We start from the raw sequence: 23,180 nt of genomic DNA, 5'->3' as shown, positions 1-23,180 counted from the left end.
TTAACCAAATCTTATTGTTCAAGTTAGTCATTGACGATTTTAACACTAACTGTTAAAGAGTTAAGACTAGGTCGGTTCGTTATTTAAATTTTAAGCTACACATTAGTTAATACATTTCACATTTAATTATGTTCTTATGGATTTCAAAATTGAGTTCAGGTACGACAGTTTTAAGTTTACTTTTGTTGTTTCGGAATAAATTGCAACGGTCCTGAATTATTTTGAAAATTGCATGTGTATACTTGCTGTGAAATAACGTGAGTTTTATCAATGGTTCTTAAATATACCAATGTTTGACTGATTTACAGTTAAGCAAGTGTTGGGTTATACTGAAAAAAATCACCAGCTCAGTAAGTATGCCAACAATACAACGATTGAGTGTGACAAATGAACAGGAACCGCTTACCCTTCCGGGGCACATGCAGACATCAAAGTTTTGTGGAGGTTGTGTTGACCAAATTCAATATACTAAAATACACAACACTAAAATGTAACACACACAGAAACTGACCAAGCATCAGACAAAATCCCACGAGAATAACAAATATAACATCAAAACCAAATACATGAATTTGGGAGAGACAAGTACCGTGACACGTCTTATCGCAATGTGAATGTACACTCAAAAATAAGAGAAAACAAACGACGCAACGTTAACATGTAACACACACAGAAACGAACAATAATTTAACAATGGCCATATTCCTGACTTGGTACAGGACATTTTTAAAGGAAAAAAGGTGGGTTGAACCTGGTTTTGTGGCATGCCGAACCTCGCACTTTAATGGCAATGTTATATATTATGTATTAGACAAAGTAACACATGATAAATAGATATAAAAAAAATCAGGTTTAAAATGTTATACGCCAAAAATGCGCCTTGTCCACACAAGACTCACCAGTGACGCCCAGTTATAAAAGATCGAAAGTGAAAAAAAGTACAAAGTTGTACAGCACTGAAGATCAAACGTTGAAAAGGGTTGTGTCAAATACGGCTATGTAAGCGTCTATTACTTTGACCATGGTTGCATCTGTTATTAATGTGGCTATGTAAGCGTCTATTACTTTGACCATGGTTGCATCTGTTATTAATGTGTTATTTTGGTTGGCCCTTCGCATTCGTGTTTCTTCATTTCTCATGTTTTATCTGGGTGGTAAGAAATTTACGCTTATATAACGGAAACATAAATTATGCAAAGTGACAATTGATTATGAACGATTATGAAAGAATATTTAAGATCAGGCATTTTTGTAAAAATGGTAAAACGATGCCATAAACACAAACCATGATACATAATGTTGATATTGTTGAGAAAATGGAGGTAAAGTTTGATATTGACAAGTTTCACATTCAGTAAGTACTGCAAACTTACGTTGTAAAGAGACTGATGTTAAACTCGAAAATTATAAAAAAAAAATAATATATTTAGTTATATATAAAAAAAAAAAGATTATGTGGGATGATTGTCAATGAGACAACTCTCCACAAGAGACAAAAATAACACATAAATAAACACTTATATGTTACCGTACGGTCTTTAACAATGAGAATAGTATGACATGTACCATGTGAAAAAATAAAGGGCTCAATTTTATATAAATTAACTGTTTATCGCCATTTTGAATTGTACAATAGCAGTAAACAACCAGTTTAGTGATTTGCATAAATATATAAAGTTTGAGACTATTTGGCAATGAATGTGTGGCAATATTTACTTATATACTGACGAAATATGCGATTTATTTAGACTGCTTTAATAAATACCAAACACTTTTTTGTTTTCTAAAATTAGCCACATATAACTTAAAATAATATAGATTAGGTTGAGCTTGTTGGTGGAAGTGACATGAACCACTTATAATCTTAATAATAATACCAAATAATCTTGGTATCTAGTATCTAGTATCGGGTGCCTCTTACAGAAACAAAACAGGGTCCTTTTGACTAAAACCAACCTAGTTGAAAAATTCAATCGAAGTACTAGTTTATCGTAAAACCTGTAAATAATCCGTCCGTTCGGGAAAAAAACATAAGTAGCTTTTAAACATACGGACCCTGTTCATATAAAATTCAGAAAAATTATATTTTTCCTCGCCATTCAGATAACTTTAGACTATTATAGTTTCATTCGTCCAGCTCTGAAAACTATGAGGAACGAAATGAAAGAAAGACTATCTTTCAAATTGCGATAAATCCATTATAACATAAATATTATATAATTGATAATTAATTACTTGCTAGATTGTGATGTCCACAAGCTTCTTTTTATTTACAAAATCCCATTTCTTTTTTTAAAGATTCTCAAGCAAATTGGTTTGACCTCCAAAACCATGGATCAGTTTTCTCCTATTACTGTGGATTCATTAATTTTCGTGGGTATCAATTTTCGTTGATTACTGAAGACTGGCATTTTCATGGATATTTTATTTCGTTGTTTTGCCAATCTCTGTATACAATTGGAAATATTTTATTCGTTTAACATTTGAATTCGTTGTTCAACTGTACCCACGAAAGCAACGAACATTGGTATGCCACTAATAATAATGAATCCACAGTATATTCAGTTCTCTCATAATCCTTTCAACAAGTATGCAACCCTAATTCATTAATTAGAAATCACAACTTCTTTCCAATTTATTCTAAAAATGTTTTTGGAAATCAGACACGATTTTGAAAATAACTGGAACAACATGTGTTCAAATCAGACACCTTTTTCATGATAAAAAATAGTTTGTCATATTGCATATGGAAGGATTTTCCCTTTTGAACCTTACAAACTTCAATTCAATGCATACAAGTGCAATCGGGATACTTTAGCTAGATTGGCATTAAATCATAAATCAATTAGGTTTTGACCAGTAAGATAGCATTTTATTTCAATCATTATGATTATATAAAGAAAATTCACACCCGATGCATCAAAATTCTGGTATGGCAAGAAAAGTTATATCATTATTGACCCTGCTGTTAGTCAGTTGCTACTGATATTGTCAAAAACCAGCAAACCATGATAAACCGTACTATAACTGATGATTGATCTTTAAAAAAAAATTGTTTTTGTTTCAATGGATTTCATACACAAAAAGTAAGATATGTATGTATGCATAGAACATAATGATCAGTTGGTCAGTATAGAGGATATACAAAGGGATTTCTATATTCTTAATTGTAAACAATGATAATACGTTTTTTTTACACAAAATATAAAGTTTTTGTTTAAGTAGTTTGAACATAACATACCTAACTTGTGTTTTCTTTTTTAAAGGAGCTCATCTTTCCTTACAGCCGTTTATGAAATGTTGAGTTACTTAAATTTTCAACGATTTTAAATCTTTCGACAGATCTTCAAAAAGTTACTTGCTGATCTTTTTGTTCATCAATTGCGTACACATTTGTTTACATCATTATTTCAGCCAAATTGTATGGATCAACTATTTACACTGGACACATGTCTACTGTGACATTAAATTGTTCATATCGATATAAACAATGGTATTTGGAATGGATTCGACAAACAAATGGCTCGAATCAGCTCCAGTTAAGTGTACATACAAACATAGTCAAAAATCTACCAAACCAGCTTAATGAGCGACTAGAAGTTTACGTGAATAGTTCCAGCCGAGTCTACTATTTGATAATACATAATGTAACAAAAACTGACGAAGGGGAATATTTATGTACTGATAATAACGAAAAAGGAGATGCCATTTACGCACGTTATACTTTATATACGATACGTAAGTACACTGGTTAATAGTATACAGTTATTTAATATGTAACTATGCAATAGATCAAAATATATTTCCCGAGGTAATGAAGATCATCTCATTTTTCTATAGCCCGAAGCCAACGGGTTGGTCGGGTTGTTACCTTTTTTTACTCTTTTCAAATTTTCACCCTTAATTTTATACTTGACGCTCTTCAACCTTGTACTTGTTTGGCTTGAGAACTATTTTGATCTGAGCGTCACTGATGAGTCTTATGTAGACGAAACGCGCATCTGGCATTCTAAATTATAATCCTGGTACTTTTGATAACTATTATTGCCTAATATATACTGAAAAAAGTAAAATCACAAAAATACTGAACTCAGAGGAAAATCAATACGGAAAGTCCATAATCACATGGCAAAATCAAATAACAAAACGCATCAAAAACGAATAGAACTGTCATATTCCTGACTTGGTACAGGCATTTTCAAATGTAGAAAATGGTGGAGTCAGTTCTAACAAATTCTTAGAAATAAAACACATGAAAGTAACAACTGTATTAATTATGATGTGTAAGGAGAATACATGTACAACCAATACTTTTCAATAAAACGGATATGAAATCAGAGTAATTTAAATGACAAGAAATCATTAAAGTCAACATATTAAATATTCTTAAAAATTTAACGGAGAACGTTTAAAAAACCAATTTGATTGGACAACATGAATACCTTTCAACTAATCAGATTTCAGAATAGGAGGTCATAAAAGGTCAGTGCAATTGACTGCACACATGTGCAATAGAAAGATAACTTCCAGTGCATAGACCATGGAATAAAAAAATGGCAAAAAAAAGTGAATAATATAAAAATAGTAATAAAACAGTAAATATAAAAAAGAAGATGTGGTATGATTGCCAATGAGACAACTATCCACAAAAGAACAAAATGACACAAACATTAACAATTATAGGTCACCGAACGGCCTTCAACAATGAGCAAAGCCCATACCGCATATAGTCAGCTATAAAAGGACCCGATAAGACAATGTAAAACAATTCAAGCGAGAAAACTAACGGCCTTATTTATGTGAAAAAATGAACGAAAAAAAATATGTAACAAATAAACAAACGACAACCATGGATAACCGGTTCCTGACTTGGGACAGGCACATACATAAATAATGTGGCGGGGTTAAACATGTTAGCGGGATCTCAACCTTCCCCTTACATGGGACAGTGGTATAACAGTACAACATAAGAACGAACTATAAAAATCAGTTGAAAAAGGCTTAACTCGTCAGATAGACAAAAAATAAAAGTGGACGTGGCCGGGTACGTATACATCCCGACACAAAAAGACACAATGAACAGATCTAGGAGTACTCGCAGTTATCTGACAGCTAGTTCAAAGCCATTAACAACTAATAAAAAAAACATGCCTCTAAGACTAAGCAATCAATTTGTACACATCCAACATACAATGGATTTAGTGTAAAGACGTCATAAACATTACCTTGTGCAATGCCAAGTTACATGTATCGACAGATTGTAGATTCATGAAAATGTATATGTATATAACATACTAGTAATATTTAGTAAGCTTTTAATCTACGTATAACAAAGTCAATATTTATACCAATAAAAACAATATTCAATGATCTTATCACAGTGTTGAATAGGTAACCTTTAAGAAAAAGTTTATTTAAAGGAGCAACAAATTTACATGGATCATTTCTAAATTTCCGGGCACGGTTAACAACATTTCTGTAAAAATAAGTTTTCTACAGGTACAACCAAACTTCAAAACCAAATCTTTATATCTATGGAAAAATTTAGTAAAAGTAATAATTTACCAGTAATACATAGGTTGCGTTCGTTAAAATCAAAAACGTCACAACAGACACGGGCATACATGTAGCGAACAAGTTGTGAAATATAAACACCGTAAGATGGTGCCAAAGGACATCACCATCTAAAAATGGAAAATTAACAATAGGGAACGAAAAATCGTCTCTTTTGTCGAAAATTTTAGTGTGTAGTTTCCCGTTTAAAACCGAAATATCTGAATCCAGGAAAGGACAGTTATTACCGAATACATTTGATTTATTTAAAGTAATTTCCTTGGGGTAAATTTCAGCAGTATATTGAGAAAATTATTGATTATTTAACGAAAAAAAATATCATCAGGATAAAGGTAAGTGTTGTTGAATTTATCAATTAAATGCAATTTCGACGGGTCTTTACTGAGTTTAGTCATAAACTGTGATTCGAAACAGTACAAAAACAAGTCTGATATTAAAGGGGCACAATTAGTACCCATGGGGATACCTACAACCTGTCGATAAACTTTGTTGCCGAAACGTACGTAAATATTATCAAGGAGAAAATTAACAGCCTCAATCATCTCATCACACATCCAGTAAGTATATCTAGCATATTTACCTTCCTCATTAGAGAAGAAGGCTTTAAATGAGTTGATGCAAATATATCTACATTCAGCTTTACCAAACGACCATTTAATTAAATAGGAAAACTTTTGTTTAATAAGATAGAGTGGAAATGTAGTGTGGAGAGTAGAAAAATCAAAACTATTAACAGAATCAAAAGGACCATCAAAAGCCCGCAATTTATCTAAAACATCCAAAGAATTGTTTTAGGTAATAATTCAGAATATTTGTTCGTTTCTGTTTTCCCATATGCACGTACGGTTTGAAATGTGAAATGATCTAAAAAAAATACTTAGTAATGGCTTTCTTACTACTACAATGTAGTTGATAAGGCTTCTTAAATTGTTTTAGCAGCTTATTCACACTGTGTGATAAATGCATCATATTTATATTTCTGGTAAAAAAAAAAGATCAGACACCATCTTTTGGTAGAATAGAAAATGATCATAAAGGATCAGTAACCATTTTTGAACTTTGGTTCATTTTTGTGAACTATTTCAAATTGACTTTTACTGTGCATTTTGCTGTACATTTTGCTGTATGTATAATAAGTTATCAAAGGTACCAGGATTATAATTTTATAAGTCAGACGTGCGTTCCGTCTTCACAAGGCTCAACAGTGACGGTCAGATAAAAAAAAAAGCCGTAAAGCCAAAAAGTACAAAGTTGAAGCGCATCGAGTACAATTTTTTCAATTGTTTGTACGATTTTTTAAATTGTTTTTAAATTTCAAAAATATTTCAATTCAGAAAATTGTTTGAATCGTTTGTAAGATTTTTTCAATCATTATTTTTCAGATCTATTGTACAAGCAATTGATAAATTCGTTCTAACGATTTTCTTATAATACATGGTACAAATCAGTCCTCAAAATTGTATAAAAGGTTCGGAAAAAAATGTAAAGACTACAATAGAATATTGTCTGAACGGGTTGTGAAATTGTACTCTCCAGAGATTAAGAAAAACATACATAATATTTAAAATAGATAATACAAACGATTTCAAAATCGTTCAAGCAAGTTTCAAACAATCGCATTATTGATTTTAAATAGAACATTCTATTTTCTAAATTCTTTTAAGGATTTCAAAAATCGTTCAAACATTTTTAAAATCGCACGAACACTTTGTCGTACATTGACCTGTACGTTACTTTTTTGTTTGTTCCTCAATAAAACTCAAACATGTTGTCTAATCGCCATAGAGTGCACTAATTGTAGGATTATGTGTTTAACTTATCTTGTCAAGAAAAGGTGTTTTTTTTTAAGATGTAACACAATTATATGATTTTTCAATACTTAATACGATCTTTGTCAATCACAGAGAACAAATAAATTATATTTTTTTTCCATATTGATGGAGCCAGTGGACAACCTTGAACTTTTGAATAAAACAATTTACAACAGATTGAATGGAGTAGAAGGTCAAGACTTTCACATCCAGTGTGAAGCAAATGGAGATCAACAGACCCTTTTACTTACAATCAAAGTACGAAATAAAGAGGTTGCACAAGGTAACCAGTCTGTTGTGCATACAATAAAGAAAATAACCAGAGATTTTGACAATAGTACAGTGCAGTGTGCTGCAAATAACAGCTATTTGAGCACATACCTATCAACAAAAGCATACATTTACCTCAGTCGTAAGTACACATTCAATGCATCTTTGTATCACCACTGATAACGCTTCCTCACATATGCAGTAAAAATTAATTTTGATGAGCTTTTTTTATTTTGCAGACTGCTGACATTTATATCATACTGGTATTATACCCATTTTTGTCACCTGGATTCCTATTTAGGACCTCTTGTACGTAAATGCATGTGCATTTATACAATTGTTTCGAATCTCTGTAGTTCAGATATGTCTGTTACTCTAATCACAGTACATGTATTTTATTATCCTTATCATAAGCTGAATTGCCTACTTGAGATTTATCATCTGCCCTTTTTATATATGAAGCATTCTGTTAGTATTTTGCCAGAAATAAACAATTTATTGTAAATGCAGTCCTAAAATAATCAAACTGCTTATGGTCTTAAAATGTATTGTTTTTTTTATTCATTCTAGTATGAGTTCTCTAACAAACATCTTTGAACTCTAGATGAAGTATCATATAGCATAGAATAGAAGAGTTCTTTGGTTATGAAAACAGCATTCTTTTTAACCGTAGAAATCTGGACAATTATTGTGTAGTGTTTAATATGCTTTGAAATATATCAAAACTAATCATACTATTTTTTCTATTTTTTTGCTACTGTACAATGTAGTCTTAATTAACGCCTTTCGGTGTGTTAGGCGCTATACTTAACACATAGGTTCTATCATTTTAAACAACACAGAAAAATGGGAAAAGGTTGAAAAAAACAAAAAAAACACGTATATGGTAAAATTGTCAGTACTCACAAAAGTACTTCTTTGGGCGAACGTGAACCTAGCATATGACAACAGACTTACTGTACACTTTATCAGAGCTATCCCTGATATAGACAATAACTGTTTAGTGTCTTTAAATATCAGCTGTATTTGTACGAGGCTATGAAACAAGGTGTATACGAGCTTTTAGCGAGCTATTGCATCTGTTTCGAGCCGAGTACAAATACAGCTGATAATTAAAGACACTGAACAGTTATTGTCTTTATCCTGCAATTAAATCTGTATATTATTTGCGTTTTGGAAGACACAAAAACGCGTTTTTCATTTATTTTCGATTTGAAATCCCTTGAGGCTCGTGTGGTAATATTATACATTAATCACACATTTACCTGAAGACGGGTTCGCACAAAAAGAATCTCGAGTGGTCAAGAATAGTACATTGCTCAAGATGAATAATTATCCAATTTAATATAACAACTAATTTCAACAGTAAAAACAAATATCGAAACATTGTCCAATTTGAAACAGGAGTTGTCCTACGCTTTAGACTTGACATTCACTATTAAAACATGCATGCTGAAATTGACATGGTTGTTTTTGTTGCACAATCTTACACATTCAAGTTTTAAAATAAATAGTTGTCATCGTAGAAACGACGGCTGTTAATGAATGTATGTTATCAGAAAATTGGTGTGATTCTTATTGCTCTTAAAAAAAATGTTTGAAAACAAACAGAACGTATAAATTCGCAATTGTTATGTCATTAAAATGCGAATGCAATACACATTCTATGGTCACGCAGATTCATTCAATGCTCAGTCCGGCAGTGAGCGGAGCTTTTAAGCGATATCTGTATGTATACAGATACAGCATAGCGCTATCTGTAGGGATGTATCTGTATAGTAGAACACCCAACTGCAGGATAAAATAAAGTAACCCAGTGCTAGTGTTTCCTTAGCTTGTCAAGAAATGTTTTGAAGTAAGCACGACTGTTACACAATTTTTTTTCTGTTACGAGTATATGAATTCGTTGTTGAATATCATTTTTTTCAAATTGGTCTATGCATTACACTGTCTTACTTCTTATTCAGTTAAACCTCTTGCACCTGTATTTGATCGTGATCCTGGGATTTTAAAGGACACTGAACAGCTAGAAATATCGTGCACAAGTACTGGAAATCGTCCAGCCACTTTATTGGATTGGTTCATGGCGGATAAAAATATAACATCTTACTCAACTCAGAAAATTACATATGAGTCCATAACAGACATGTATACAACAAAATCTATATTGCGGTACACAGTGGTCAGACATAATAATGGTCAGTGGATTACATGCAGAGCAAGCAATGAAGCAGATCCCATCGGCATTTCAGCAATTCAACCGATAGAAGTACAATGTAAGTTTGAAAGAATAATATGTGTTTCAAAAGTTTTGTATTTGAAACTCCATGTGTGGCTCTTTGTGGTCACACAATGTCATTAAAATAATTATGTCAATCATACAAACAAATGTAGATTTTTTAATTGAATAATCAATCGACTTTACATAACTATCACAGATTGTAAACATGGACAAGTGTTAAAATATAACGCAAACCACGTTATCATAACTTTAAGAGCCACATGAAATGAAATCAAAGGAAACTATGAACTTCAAAGTTCTTAAATTAATACAATATCAAGAACAATAAAAACTGCAGCAATGTACACAAGTGTTTTGCTGATGAAGTTCAATATCCTCACCTAAGTCGAGTCATTAAGTGATTGTAGTTTGTGGATTCACGTTAAATTTGTTTGTCGATAATGGTTTTTTTCTACATTAACAAGGCTATTAGTTGTCTTTTGAATTTGTTAAAATTTTTCATATCGGGCCTTTTGGAAGTTTACTGTGCAGTATTTAGGTTTGTACATTGTTTAAGGCTGTGCGTAGTGACCTAATGTTGTTACCTTTTCGGTCATTTAGTCTCTGATAGAGAGTTGTCTCATTCATACCATATCTTTTTATTTTTATATATACGTGAGTATGATAAAGCGTCAAAATAGTGTTTGAGATTTTAACCTCTTTCTACTTTATATTTGAATAGTTGCTCCAAACATATTTGTCAACAATGTGACCTTCAACCAACTGGAGAATTTCAGAGTGATTTCTTGCAATGCTTCTGGTAATCCTACTAAGTACACATACTACCAGTGGAATCATACTTCATCAAATGGAAAACTGATAAGAGAAATGAAAGGTAACAGAAAAGGCAAACTGGAGTTACCGTCCTCTCACACTGATGATAGTTATCAGGACAACGGAATATATGTGTGCAAAGCAGGAAACGGAATACAAGATAAAGATGGAATCATTGAGCAGACTGGATATGGTTTGTCACTATAAATGGTAGGAAATTAATGTAATGTAATGTTGTTGGTTTTTTTTATTTTGTTTTAGAAAAGGGAACATTAAGATGGTAGTTGACAATGTATGTAATAGGAAATCACAAACATCTTTTATTGCTAGAGTATAACATATTGTCAGTGACTTCCGACTTTTTTTGTTACGTTTTTCATTATAATAAGTAATGCTCAACCATAAAAAAAAGGATATTAAGAAAACAGGGGTATATAATTTACTAGTCTTTAGAAGCAGACAGTTGTTTTAATATATGTAATACAACCTATAGTGTTAAAGGTGCAATTTTATTTATTCGGAACATATTGAATTACGTTTGTGTGTAGTGCAATGTGGCGTACCTCTTTAATTTGTAAATTGTGATTTTCTCCTTAGAAAAGTAATAATGCGAATATAATTATTTCTAGCACAACCTGTTTTTATGCCGAACATCAAAGATGTTAACAAATCGACTATGCATGGGGAAATTGGAAGAACGGTAGAATTAACGGTCAAGGTGTATAGTACCGAGCCGAGTACAAATACAGCTGATAATTAAAGACACTGAACAGTTATTGTCTTTATCCTGCAATTAAATCTGTATATTATTTGCGTTTTGGAAGACACAAAAACGCGTTTTTCATTTATTTTCGATTTGAAATCCCTTGAGGCTCGTGTGGTAATATTATACATTAATCACACATTTACCTGAAGACGGGTTCGCACAAAAAGAATCTCGAGTGGTCAAGAATAGTACATTGCTCAAGATGAATAATTATCCAATTTAATATAACAACTAATTTCAACAGTAAAAACAAATATCGAAACATTGTCCAATTTGAAACAGGAGTTGTCCTACGCTTTAGACTTGACATTCACTATTAAAACATGCATGCTGAAATTGACATGGTTGTTTTTGTTGCACAATCTTACACATTCAAGTTTTAAAATAAATAGTTGTCATCGTAGAAACGACGGCTGTTAATGAATGTATGTTATCAGAAAATTGGTGTGATTCTTATTGCTCTTAAAAAAAATGTTTGAAAACAAACAGAACGTATAAATTCGCAATTGTTATGTCATTAAAATGCGAATGCAATACACATTCTATGGTCACGCAGATTCATTCAATGCTCAGTCCGGCAGTGGGCGGAGCTTTTAAGCGATATCTGTATGTATACAGATACAGCATAGCGCTATCTGTAGGGATGTATCTGTATAGTAGAACACCCAACTGCAGGATAAAATAAAGTAACCCAGTGCTAGTGTTTCCTTAGCTTGTCAAGAAATGTTTTGAAGTAAGCACGACTGTTACACAATTTTTTTTCTGTTACGAGTATATGAATTCGTTGTTGAATATCATTTTTTTCAAATTGGTCTATGCATTACACTGTCTTACTTCTTATTCAGTTAAACCTCTTGCACCTGTATTTGATCGTGATCCTGGGATTTTAAAGGACACTGAACAGCTAGAAATATCGTGCACAAGTACTGGAAATCGTCCAGCCACTTTATTGGATTGGTTCATGGCGGATAAAAATATAACATCTTACTCAACTCAGAAAATTACATATGAGTCCATAACAGACATGTATACAACAAAATCTATATTGCGGTACACAGTGGTCAGACATAATAATGGTCAGTGGATTACATGCAGAGCAAGCAATGAAGCAGATCCCATCGGCATTTCAGCAATTCAACCGATAGAAGTACAATGTAAGTTTGAAAGAATAATATGTGTTTCAAAAGTTTTGTATTTGAAACTCCATGTGTGGCTCTTTGTGGTCACACAATGTCATTAAAATAATTATGTCAATCATACAAACAAATGTAGATTTTTTAATTGAATAATCAATCGACTTTACATAACTATCACAGATTGTAAACATGGACAAGTGTTAAAATATAACGCAAACCACGTTATCATAACTTTAAGAGCCACATGAAATGAAATCAAAGGAAACTATGAACTTCAAAGTTCTTAAATTAATACAATATCAAGAACAATAAAAACTGCAGCAATGTACACAAGTGTTTTGCTGATGAAGTTCAATATCCTCACCTAAGTCGAGTCATTAAGTGATTGTAGTTTGTGGATTCACGTTAAATTTGTTTGTCGATAATGGTTTTTTTCTACATTAACAAGGCTATTAGTTGTCTTTTGAATTTGTTAAAATTTTTCATATCGGGCCTTTTGGAAGTTTACTGTGCAGTATTTAGGTTTGTACATTGTTTAAGGCTGTGCGTAGTGACCTAATGTTGTTACCTTTTCGGTCATTTAGTCTCTGATAGAGAGTTGTCTCATTCATACCATATCTTTTTATTTTTATATATACGTGAGTATGATAAAGCGTCAAAATAGTGTTTGAGATTTTAACCTCTTTCTACTTTATATTTGAATAGTTGCTCCAAACATATTTGTCAACAATGTGACCTTCAACCAACTGGAGAATTTCAGAGTGATTTCTTGCAATGCTTCTGGTAATCCTACTAAGTACACATACTACCAGTGGAATCATACTTCATCAAATGGAAAACTGATAAGAGAAATGAAAGGTAACAGAAAAGGCAAACTGGAGTTACCGTCCTCTCACACTGATGATAGTTATCAGGACAACGGAATATATGTGTGCAAAGCAGGAAACGGAATACAAGATAAAGATGGAATCATTGAGCAGACTGGATATGGTTTGTCACTATAAATGGTAGGAAATTAATGTAATGTAATGTTGTTGGTTTTTTTTATTTTGTTTTAGAAAAGGGAACATTAAGATGGTAGTTGACAATGTATGTAATAGGAAATCACAAACATCTTTTATTGCTAGAGTATAACATATTGTCAGTGACTTCCGACTTTTTTTGTTACGTTTTTCATTATAATAAGTAATGCTCAACCATAAAAAAAAGGATATTAAGAAAACAGGGGTATATAATTTACTAGTCTTTAGAAGCAGACAGTTGTTTTAATATATGTAATACAACCTATAGTGTTAAAGGTGCAATTTTATTTATTCGGAACATATTGAATTACGTTTGTGTGTAGTGCAATGTGGCGTACCTCTTTAATTTGTAAATTGTGATTTTCTCCTTAGAAAAGTAATAATGCGAATATAATTATTTCTAGCACAACCTGTTTTTATGCCGAACATCAAAGATGTTAACAAATCGACTATGCATGGGGAAATTGGAAGAACGGTAGAATTAACGGTCAAGGTGTATAGTATTCCCAAGTATAAATCAGTAACATGGTTTCGGGGAATAAACAAAGTACTCCAGATTATTCCTTCCCAAAAGTACAGTTTGTCCGAAACAGCCGCGATTGTGAAAGGGTTTTTTTACGACACAGAAATTGATCTCGATGGATTCATTTTGACTCTCAAAGTCAATAATTTAACGACTGATGATTTCACTACTTACATAATTCAATTAGACAACAACGTTGGCAGTCCAGCTGAATACGCAGTTACTCTACAACTATCAGAAAGTAAGTGAAATATCTATTTCTTGAGTTAAAAAATTGGTCGTATCTTTGTATGTGTAAGACACGTATTGTCTAAGCTTGTGCATCGTTGCATTAGTGTATCATTTGCATGATTATCATTCCGTCGATTCATCTTAAATTCAATTGTCTCCTTTGTTCTAGCGATGTTAAGATCCAAATACCACAGATACAAACCTTTAAAACGCACAAGCAATTCAAATATGTGTTATTCAAACCTTTTGCAATCAGGGAACTTAATCAAACTATCAATTAACTCACCATAGATACCAGGACTAAATTTAGTATACGCCAGACGCGCGTTTTGCCTACAAAAGACTCTTCAGTGACGCTCGAATCCAAAAAAGTATTAAAAAGGCCACATAAAGTACGAAGTTGAAGAGCATTGAGGTCAAAATTCCTGAAAGTTTTGCCAATTACAGCTAAGGTAATCTCTGCCTGAGGTAGAAAAGAAACATGGTCATATAATCAATCTGAATGATTCCCTTATTTAACAATGTGTATATCCTTTTGTAGCAATTTTATTTTTGGCAGTTTAACTTATTATTATGTAAGATGTCTTTCGTTTCAATACGTTCGGTTTAAACTACTTTTTAATATAAATTACATTTCTACAGGGTACCGCCCGCTACTTAATTTATTTGAACTGTTTTTTATTTATTTTCTTAAATTCAACGCCCGTTATCTTTAGAACCGCCCGATACCCCATCTTTTGAACCGTCGGGGTAATGTCTATTATTGCCTATATAAGAGAAGCAAGAGAGATCAGAGTAATTGATAGATAGTTAGTTCGCAGAGTTGAGAGGATAGTTAGAAAACGAAAGGACAGTGACATTGAATTTGTGTTAGTGAGAGCAGGATTATTGTTCGGCTGTTTTATTATGTTAAACTGATATAATACATTTAAAAGATTACATAGAATGTACATTGTGATTTTAATTGAGACTTTAAGTTGTGATTCTTTTTCTCTGTGCCATTTGAACATGGATTTTCCGTAATTAAATTTACGCTACCTCAAAATAACACATCGACATACAAGAATCAATATAACAAATTGAGAAGGCTACACTTTTTACCAAATATATAAATGAGAGTCGTATGATACCGGAGGGATATTCAATCCTCTCTAGAGGGAGAAAAACTGGCAACGCCATGCTGAAGGCAAACAAACTAACAACAAAAAGACAAACAATTTCAGACTGCGCATCATGAACAATTTGAATACTAGGAGTGATCACAGGTGCTCCGAATAATGAATTTATATTTGTAAAGCTATGACATGACAAAGAAGTGTCACATTTTTAAGAACTGAAATCCTTTGATAATAATCATTATTATTCCTTTTAACTACATTTCATTGTTTAAGCTTCAGATTCAGGTAATCATCAAGACAGTAGCATTTCTGTTGTTGTTGGTAGCATTTTTGGGAGTCTAGCATTGATTATTGTTGGATTAGTTATCATTATCGCATTGAGGAAAACAGGTATGATAACTTTTTTCAACACATTATTTCTGAAATCACATTTTAAAAATGACATTTATGTACCAGTTTCTTCTGTTACCTATTTTAAAATTATACTCCGACTTTAACTTTTAACTAAGTTTTACAGTGTGCATTACTGGGTGTTTGTTTATTGAACATTGGATAGAGGTAAAAGGGAAGGTTGAGATCTCACAAAGCATGTTCAACCGAACGGCATTTTTTTTAGGAGCCTCTGGCATTTGTAAGTCTTGTATGTTTTTTTGTTTTTAATTGTTGTTCATTTTTATGTTTTGTAGTTAAATATGAGTTCTATTTTCACTAAACTAGTACATATGGTTTTATGGGCCAGTTCAGTGAAGCACGCACGCCTGTGGGTGGTGTAATGTCTCGCTGTGCCGAATACCCATTTGTGGATGTGTTTCTGTTATTTGTTTGGTTTGTTGTCTCTTTGCATCATTCCCCATTTTCATTCTCAATTTTAAAAGTTTATGATTAATTGAATTGTTCATTGATGTAACAATAAAAATAAAATGGCGTCATTGGTTGTATTACCATTAATTGTGGATGTGTTTATCAGTCACAACACTTTTCGGGTAGTCTTTTTTTTAATTATTATTTATCACCATACACAAGGTATATACTCACATAATATATTACAGTATCTTAAGTCAGATAAATCGCGTCTTGGTCTGTTAGTTCCCTCGAGATTACGTTTATCCGCCAATACTGGTTTCTCGATTGCGACTGATATATTTATTCTAATAATTGTTATCTTCTTGTTATTTTAACAACGAAATATTGATTCTACGTTTAAAGAATAACCTGAAGTCACATAAAACTATAGATTCAACAAGAGATTGATAAGCCCTAGCATATTAAACGTCGTTATAATAATCAGAACTCGTTTCATATTACCTTAATAACGTAATATAAAACGCAAGACGATATACACTCTAGAAATATTCTAAAACAATTAAATGCATGAATTACAATCATGATAATGTTAGTAATAGAATTAAAATAAAATCGCAAAAAGCAAACAATTAAATGCATGAATTACAATCATGATTATAATTACTTAATAATAGTAATAAAATTCAAAAAATTGCAAAGCAATGCTAAATAGAAAATATATTTTACAATACGTCATGCCTATACACAAATTGCATATATATATTTTTGGATTTTATATTTCTGATTTTTAGGATGCAATCTCGAAAAGAAACCTGATTCTAAACCAAAAGCGGAGAGTGATATTCATTTCTATCAGAATCAACAATGTAAGTTAATTGTTTTGTCAAGAAACCACCTTAACCTTTAAATTACAAACCCTTCATTATTTTTTATGTGTCTGCTATTGTTCCGTGCCAAAACAGACCTCCTTCGTTATAAGAAAAAAAAAATACAATTAACTGTGTTGTCCATTTTTTAAACGAAAGATATTTTTGTCTTACATTTATCAAACAGTCAAAATTGGTTAACATTACTTTGTATTTTTGCATTATACACAAGAATCGAAATACACTAGTGCTTTTACATTTCAGTTGCTACCAAAGAAAACAGGTATGAAATCTCGATATATTTTTCTATAAATAAAAAATTCGTGGGAAGTACCAACGAGTTCAAACTTATTTCCATGTAAAGACACAAAGAAACAACTATAAATAAGAGGATGGTAGATACAGTTGGGTGCAGACCAAGCATTACATGTAGACGGGCCGAAAAAGTTAACGCGGCGTTTACTCGCGTGCACTTCATGTAAACGCCGCGTTAACTGTGCATTAACTCCGAAATTTCAGTAGACATCAAAAGTAAACGGGCGTTTACTTTCGCGTTTACCTCCGCGTTAACGCAAAAACGGCGCGTCTTCTAATTTTGTAAAGAGTAAACGGGCGTTTACTTTCCCGTTTACCTCCGCGTTAACGTGAGAAGATGCGCGTCTTCTATTTTCGTAAAAAGTAAACGCACGTTTACTGTTTGTAGTAAACGCGCGTTAACGCAGAATGTCATCGTATCCTGGATACACTGACCTAAAATATCAAATGATAATAAATGTACATCAACATTAAATGACCAACAGTTAATTATAAATGTTATCACACATCTGTATTCAATTGAAAAATATTAATATATTTAAATTTCTTGTTCTTCGCAAATTTGTTTATTCAAATAATTTAATCCTCACCATAATCAAACAGATTTCTCATTTAAGACAGTCTGACTCGTAAAACAAAATTATTTGATCTATTTAACCAAAACGGACCATATTTACCCTTTATCAAGTTATCTATTTAGTAGTAATTCAGTTATATTTTCATGTAAGGATTGATTGCATTATATAAAAGGTAGCAAAATTTTAATATTATGACTAAAAAAAAATTGTTCGCATCAATTCAGAGTGCCAGCATGTACTTTTATATATAAATTATTGAATCGTTAACCAATTTAAGTAGTTTTCATACCTCAGACTGACTCGTATTATAAAATAATTTGTTTCGCAACAACCAAAACTGACCATATTAGCATTTTATTAGGTAAATCTATATAGTCACATAGTAATTGAGTTATATTTTCATGTAAGAATTGATTGTATAATACAAAAGGTAGCAATATTTGAATATTATGACTAAAAAGTTTTGTTCTCATCAATTTAGAGTTCCAGCATGTCCTTTTTTTATTTAAAATATTGAATTGTAAACAAAATTCAGTAGTTTTCATACCTCAGACAGACTCATATAATAAAATTATTTGTTTCACAACAACCAAAACTGACCATATTAGCATTTTATTATGTAAATCCATATTGTCACATAGTAAATGAGTTATATTTTCATGTACGGATTGATTGTATTATATAAAAGGTAGCAATATTTGAATATTATGACTAAAAAATATTGGTTCTCATCAATTTAGAGTGCCAGCATGTACTTTTTTATACAAATTATTGAATCGTTAACCAATTTAAGTCGTTTTCATACCTCAGACTGACTCCTATTATAAAATTATTTGTGCGCAACAACCAAAACTGACAATATACATGTAAGCACTTAATTATGTAAATCTATATAGTGGCATAGTAAAAGAGTTGTATTTTCATTTAAAGATTGATTGTATAAATTAAACGGAAGCAATATTGGAACAGTTTAAATAAAAAAAATGGTTCGCATCAATTTAGAGTGCCACAATGTCCTTTTTTTATTCAAAATATTGAATCGTAAAAAATTCAGTAGTTTTCATACCTCAGACTGATTCATATAATAAAATTATTTGTTCCCAACAACTATAACTGACCATATTAGCACTTTTTTTATGTAAATCTATATAGCTGGAAAGTAAATGAGTTATATTTTAATTTAATGATTGATTGTATTATATAAAACTGAAATGTAGCAATTTTTGATTAGTATGACTAAAAAAAAATGTTGGCATCAATCATGTCAATTTAGAGTTCCACCATGTCTTTTTTGATTCAAAATATTGAATTGAAACAAATTTCAGTAGTTTTCATACGACTGACTCGTATTATAAAATTATTTGTCGGGAACAACCAACACAGACCATATTAGCACTCTATATAGCTAAATAGTGAATCAGTTATAAATCCATGCAAAGGATCGCAATATTTGAACATTTAAATTGACGGAATGGTACAAATGACGTACATACTTATGTTACACTTTATTAAATATCACTGTACAATTTACGTTTGATAATTTGTCAATTTAGGAATTCGAAGAGACAATTACAAATGGGGAAAGAAACAACGTAAACCAGGATGTTTATAAAAATATGTTTCCGATGTCTCCGATAACCTTTCTTTCCGTATCGATATTTGTACCTGTAACTTTTGAAAAGAAAATATAGAAAATCTGCTAATAAGTAAAAATAATGGACTTAATGGAACTGATTGTGTGTGATTGAATAAAATTAATATTCGAATTAAAAGAATTTTGGAATTGTTCTGGTTTAAAACACATATACGTAAAATACAAAGACTAAAGGTCGTTTTTTATAAAATAAATGAACAAATGAACTTTATTTCTAAATTTAGCTAATCAGTTAACGCGAAAAGTAAACGCGCGTTTACTTTCAAGTGCACGTGAAAATACACTTTTAAAATCTGTAGTAAACGCCCGTTTACTTTGAAGTTCACGTAAAAATAAATTTAACGAATTCTGAAGTAAACGCCCGTTTACTACTGACTAAACGGACACAAAGTAAACGCCCGTTTACTCGGGTAGACATTAGAAATTTCCATTTCGACCGCGTTAACGTAATTATAGTAAACGGGCGTTTACTAGTAAACGGGAAATTTGAAGTTAACTAACGAATTATGTGCACGCGGCGTTAACTTGCGTTTACTTTATGTAATGCTTGGTCTGCACCCAACTGTAAGTAGTACAAAACTTACAGTTGTATGACAGTTGTTTTCCATTCGTTTGATGGGTTTGAGCTTTTTTTTCTGCCATTTTTAAAGAGACTTTTTGTCTTGAATTTTCCTTTGATCTCATCATTTTTTCATTTTTTTTACGTTTTATATTTAAAAAAAAAGGCGACAGAGATTAAAAAAAAAATTAAAAAACAATATCATCAATCAATTTAATGCATTTGGAGAACTATCATTTTAGAGAGCCAAAATACGAAGGTTTGAATCTGAAACCTGATTGCCAGGATCAACATACAACATATGACTCTCTAAATAGTCACCAATCAGCGGTTATGCATAATGGGATCAACAATGAAACAAAGATGGGAGGAGGAAAATCAAAATCCAACATCGATGGTATGTTGATTGGTAAAACTAATCAAATTTAAAAACCTTGTCAAAATTTCATTATATAGAAATTGGCCAGACCAAAATATAAGAACGTTTTGCTTTGCAAATTCATGTTTCCGTACTCCATCTGCTTTTTGTGGTGATATATAACATGAATAATGCTCGAAAACTACAATAATTGAATTTATCCAATCTTATATACCTATATCGAGTTATTTTCTTTCAGAACGTAAGGTCATTCTTTTTCAGAATCAACCCGGACGATACCATGTTTCAATGATATATGATCCAAGGCATAAAATAATGACCTGTGTAAGGTCATTATTTTCCTTGATAAACATGCAATCTATGATTTACTTCAAAACTTTATTCGTCTGATAGTTTTTTGTTGCGTATTTGGAAATTTATTTTTTTAAAGTTCAATTGATGATAGGTGTAAAAGAAACCGTCATTGTAGTCCTGCATTTTAATTTTAGAAACAAATAACGTGAAATTTTGTTGATTTATCGCTACAATAAAGAAACACTATCGTATATGTCAGATGAATTTTAATGTAGACTTTCATAAAATAAATCTAGATTTAACATATTCGTGTGTAAGATTTTGAAAATCTTATTGAGTCAAACTGAATAGGTTGAATGATTTTTGGTTGCTTGCTTTACGTCCAGTGGCAAATATTTCATGCATGTTCAGAACGATACACACTGAATAGGAAATCATACTGTGACCTACATGTATTCATATTCGTCTTCGTGTCAGTTCTTAACTTTTTTAAATTTATGTATACCTTTTACTCTATCAAATGATCAACTAATAAGATAATCTTATATTCTATTGAATAACATAAACGTAACTCACGAAAGGGTCGGGTGCGGAAGGTATATAATTATATCCTGATTATCTTTTGATAAAATGTATTGCTTTTCAAAAGACAATCTTTCTGAATTTTTCATTCGATTCAAGTAAAATTGTCAAAAAAATAACCACTTTTCCGCGAAAGGAATAACATAACAAATAGAAAAAAACATACCCCCTCCCCCTTTTCCATAACGTGGTACAATAAATAACTTACAATGTGTCTTGTATTTGTCATACACCGTAATCGGATGGTAACAATACATTTGTGTCTTACTTCATGCAGTTACAGTAATATTGTTTTGTGTTTGGAAAACAATTTTTAAAAGGTTTATATCTAAATTATTTAGTGAGTTTTATTTCACATTTCAAATGAACAGCTGGGCGCATTAAAACATGAACGCATTAGAAAGGAATATCCCACTTTAGTGTTGTCGGTAAAATAGGATACTAAATTTTACAAATCTTTATAAAGTTAATATTTTTTGACGGTATATAAGTCAGATAATGCATATTTTAAGATTTTTCTTGTCGTAGAACACACCTCGGGGTGTTCTACGACAAGAAAAACCTTAAAAGATGCATTATCTATAACAGAACACAAAAAGTATATGTGGGAATAATAGATGAATTTTAATTGAATTTTATTTTAAAACACAGACATAAACATGGAAGAAAATATCAGAATGATGTCTAGAAAACAAATAATAACCCCTATTTTTTCAAAATAGTTAATATATAAATCAAAGGTTTGTCTAGTCCAAAAACAAGGTTTACCCCGACCATACAACATAGCAATGAAGTATGGTTACTTTGGGTGCAACTAAAATCTAAATGTTCAGAGGACTCTTATGTACTTGTATTTAGAAGAACCGTTGTACTAAGATAAAACATGATTTCATTAATCTAACCTTACATATATATTCCTGACATAAACAGTTCTTGTTTGATCAATTTTATGACCGTTAGTTTGATTCAAAAATGGCATAGTTTCAGTTTATCTTCACTATTGTGTTTTTATGACAGAACATATACTATTACAGGTATTGTGTCAGTAATGATTACTATACCTTTTTTGTTTTAGAATCACAAGGTCAATATGCTAATCAAGGTGGAGACTACTTAAACGTTATGTGATGCATTAACCTAATATACATTGAATGATAGAAACTAAGTATATTAGTATATATCTATATAGATAAAATTATCTCTGTGAAATTTTTGTACTATATGTTTAGAAATATTAAAAATCATTATTTTGTCTCGATTACATGCTGTGTTCAGCGTTGGTATAAACGTCCCTTCATCGTCATTGACTCCGTCAACAATTATGAGTATGTATATGTGCAAATATTTTAAGTTTATTTGAAAGTTATGAGTATATTTTTATTATTTCAGTCTTCACTGCAAGATAAAGATGAACATACAACTTCAGAAATTAAACGCTCTTTCGTGCGTCAGACAAAACTGAAAATTCTACCAGCTTACGCAATATAATAAACAACATACTGCACACAACAACATATGAAATAAACATGCACTATTTTTTCTATCAATTCAATCAAATGGCATGGTTAATATCAATATATACGGCTAAGCACACAATGAAGCATCTTTTACCGTAAGGATAGTCCTAATAAGGTACAGTTTGT

At 31.4% G+C, this 23,180-nt stretch overlaps 1 protein-coding gene across 1 annotated transcript; it reads left to right on the top strand.

The window, feature by feature from the left end:
* The first annotated feature begins 13,323 nt into the window (after positions 1 to 13,323).
* On the top strand, positions 13,324 to 22,708 carry LOC143060110 (uncharacterized). Its single transcript, XM_076233539.1, has 7 exons — positions 13,324 to 13,619; positions 14,039 to 14,398; positions 15,780 to 15,896; positions 17,102 to 17,176; positions 17,441 to 17,459; positions 20,525 to 20,679; positions 22,613 to 22,708. Exons 2-7 carry the CDS (start codon positions 14,053 to 14,055, stop codon positions 22,663 to 22,665), a joined length of 765 nt encoding a protein of 254 aa, XP_076089654.1. The 5' UTR covers positions 13,324 to 13,619; positions 14,039 to 14,052; the 3' UTR covers positions 22,666 to 22,708.
* Positions 22,709 to 23,180: the final 472 nt, after the last annotated feature.

Source organism: Mytilus galloprovincialis, unplaced genomic scaffold (genome assembly GCF_965363235.1).
Source record: "Mytilus galloprovincialis unplaced genomic scaffold, xbMytGall1.hap1.1 HAP1_SCAFFOLD_70, whole genome shotgun sequence".
Taxonomy (NCBI): domain Eukaryota; kingdom Metazoa; phylum Mollusca; class Bivalvia; order Mytilida; family Mytilidae; genus Mytilus; species Mytilus galloprovincialis.
This window is presented reverse-complemented; position numbering and strand designations above follow the sequence as displayed.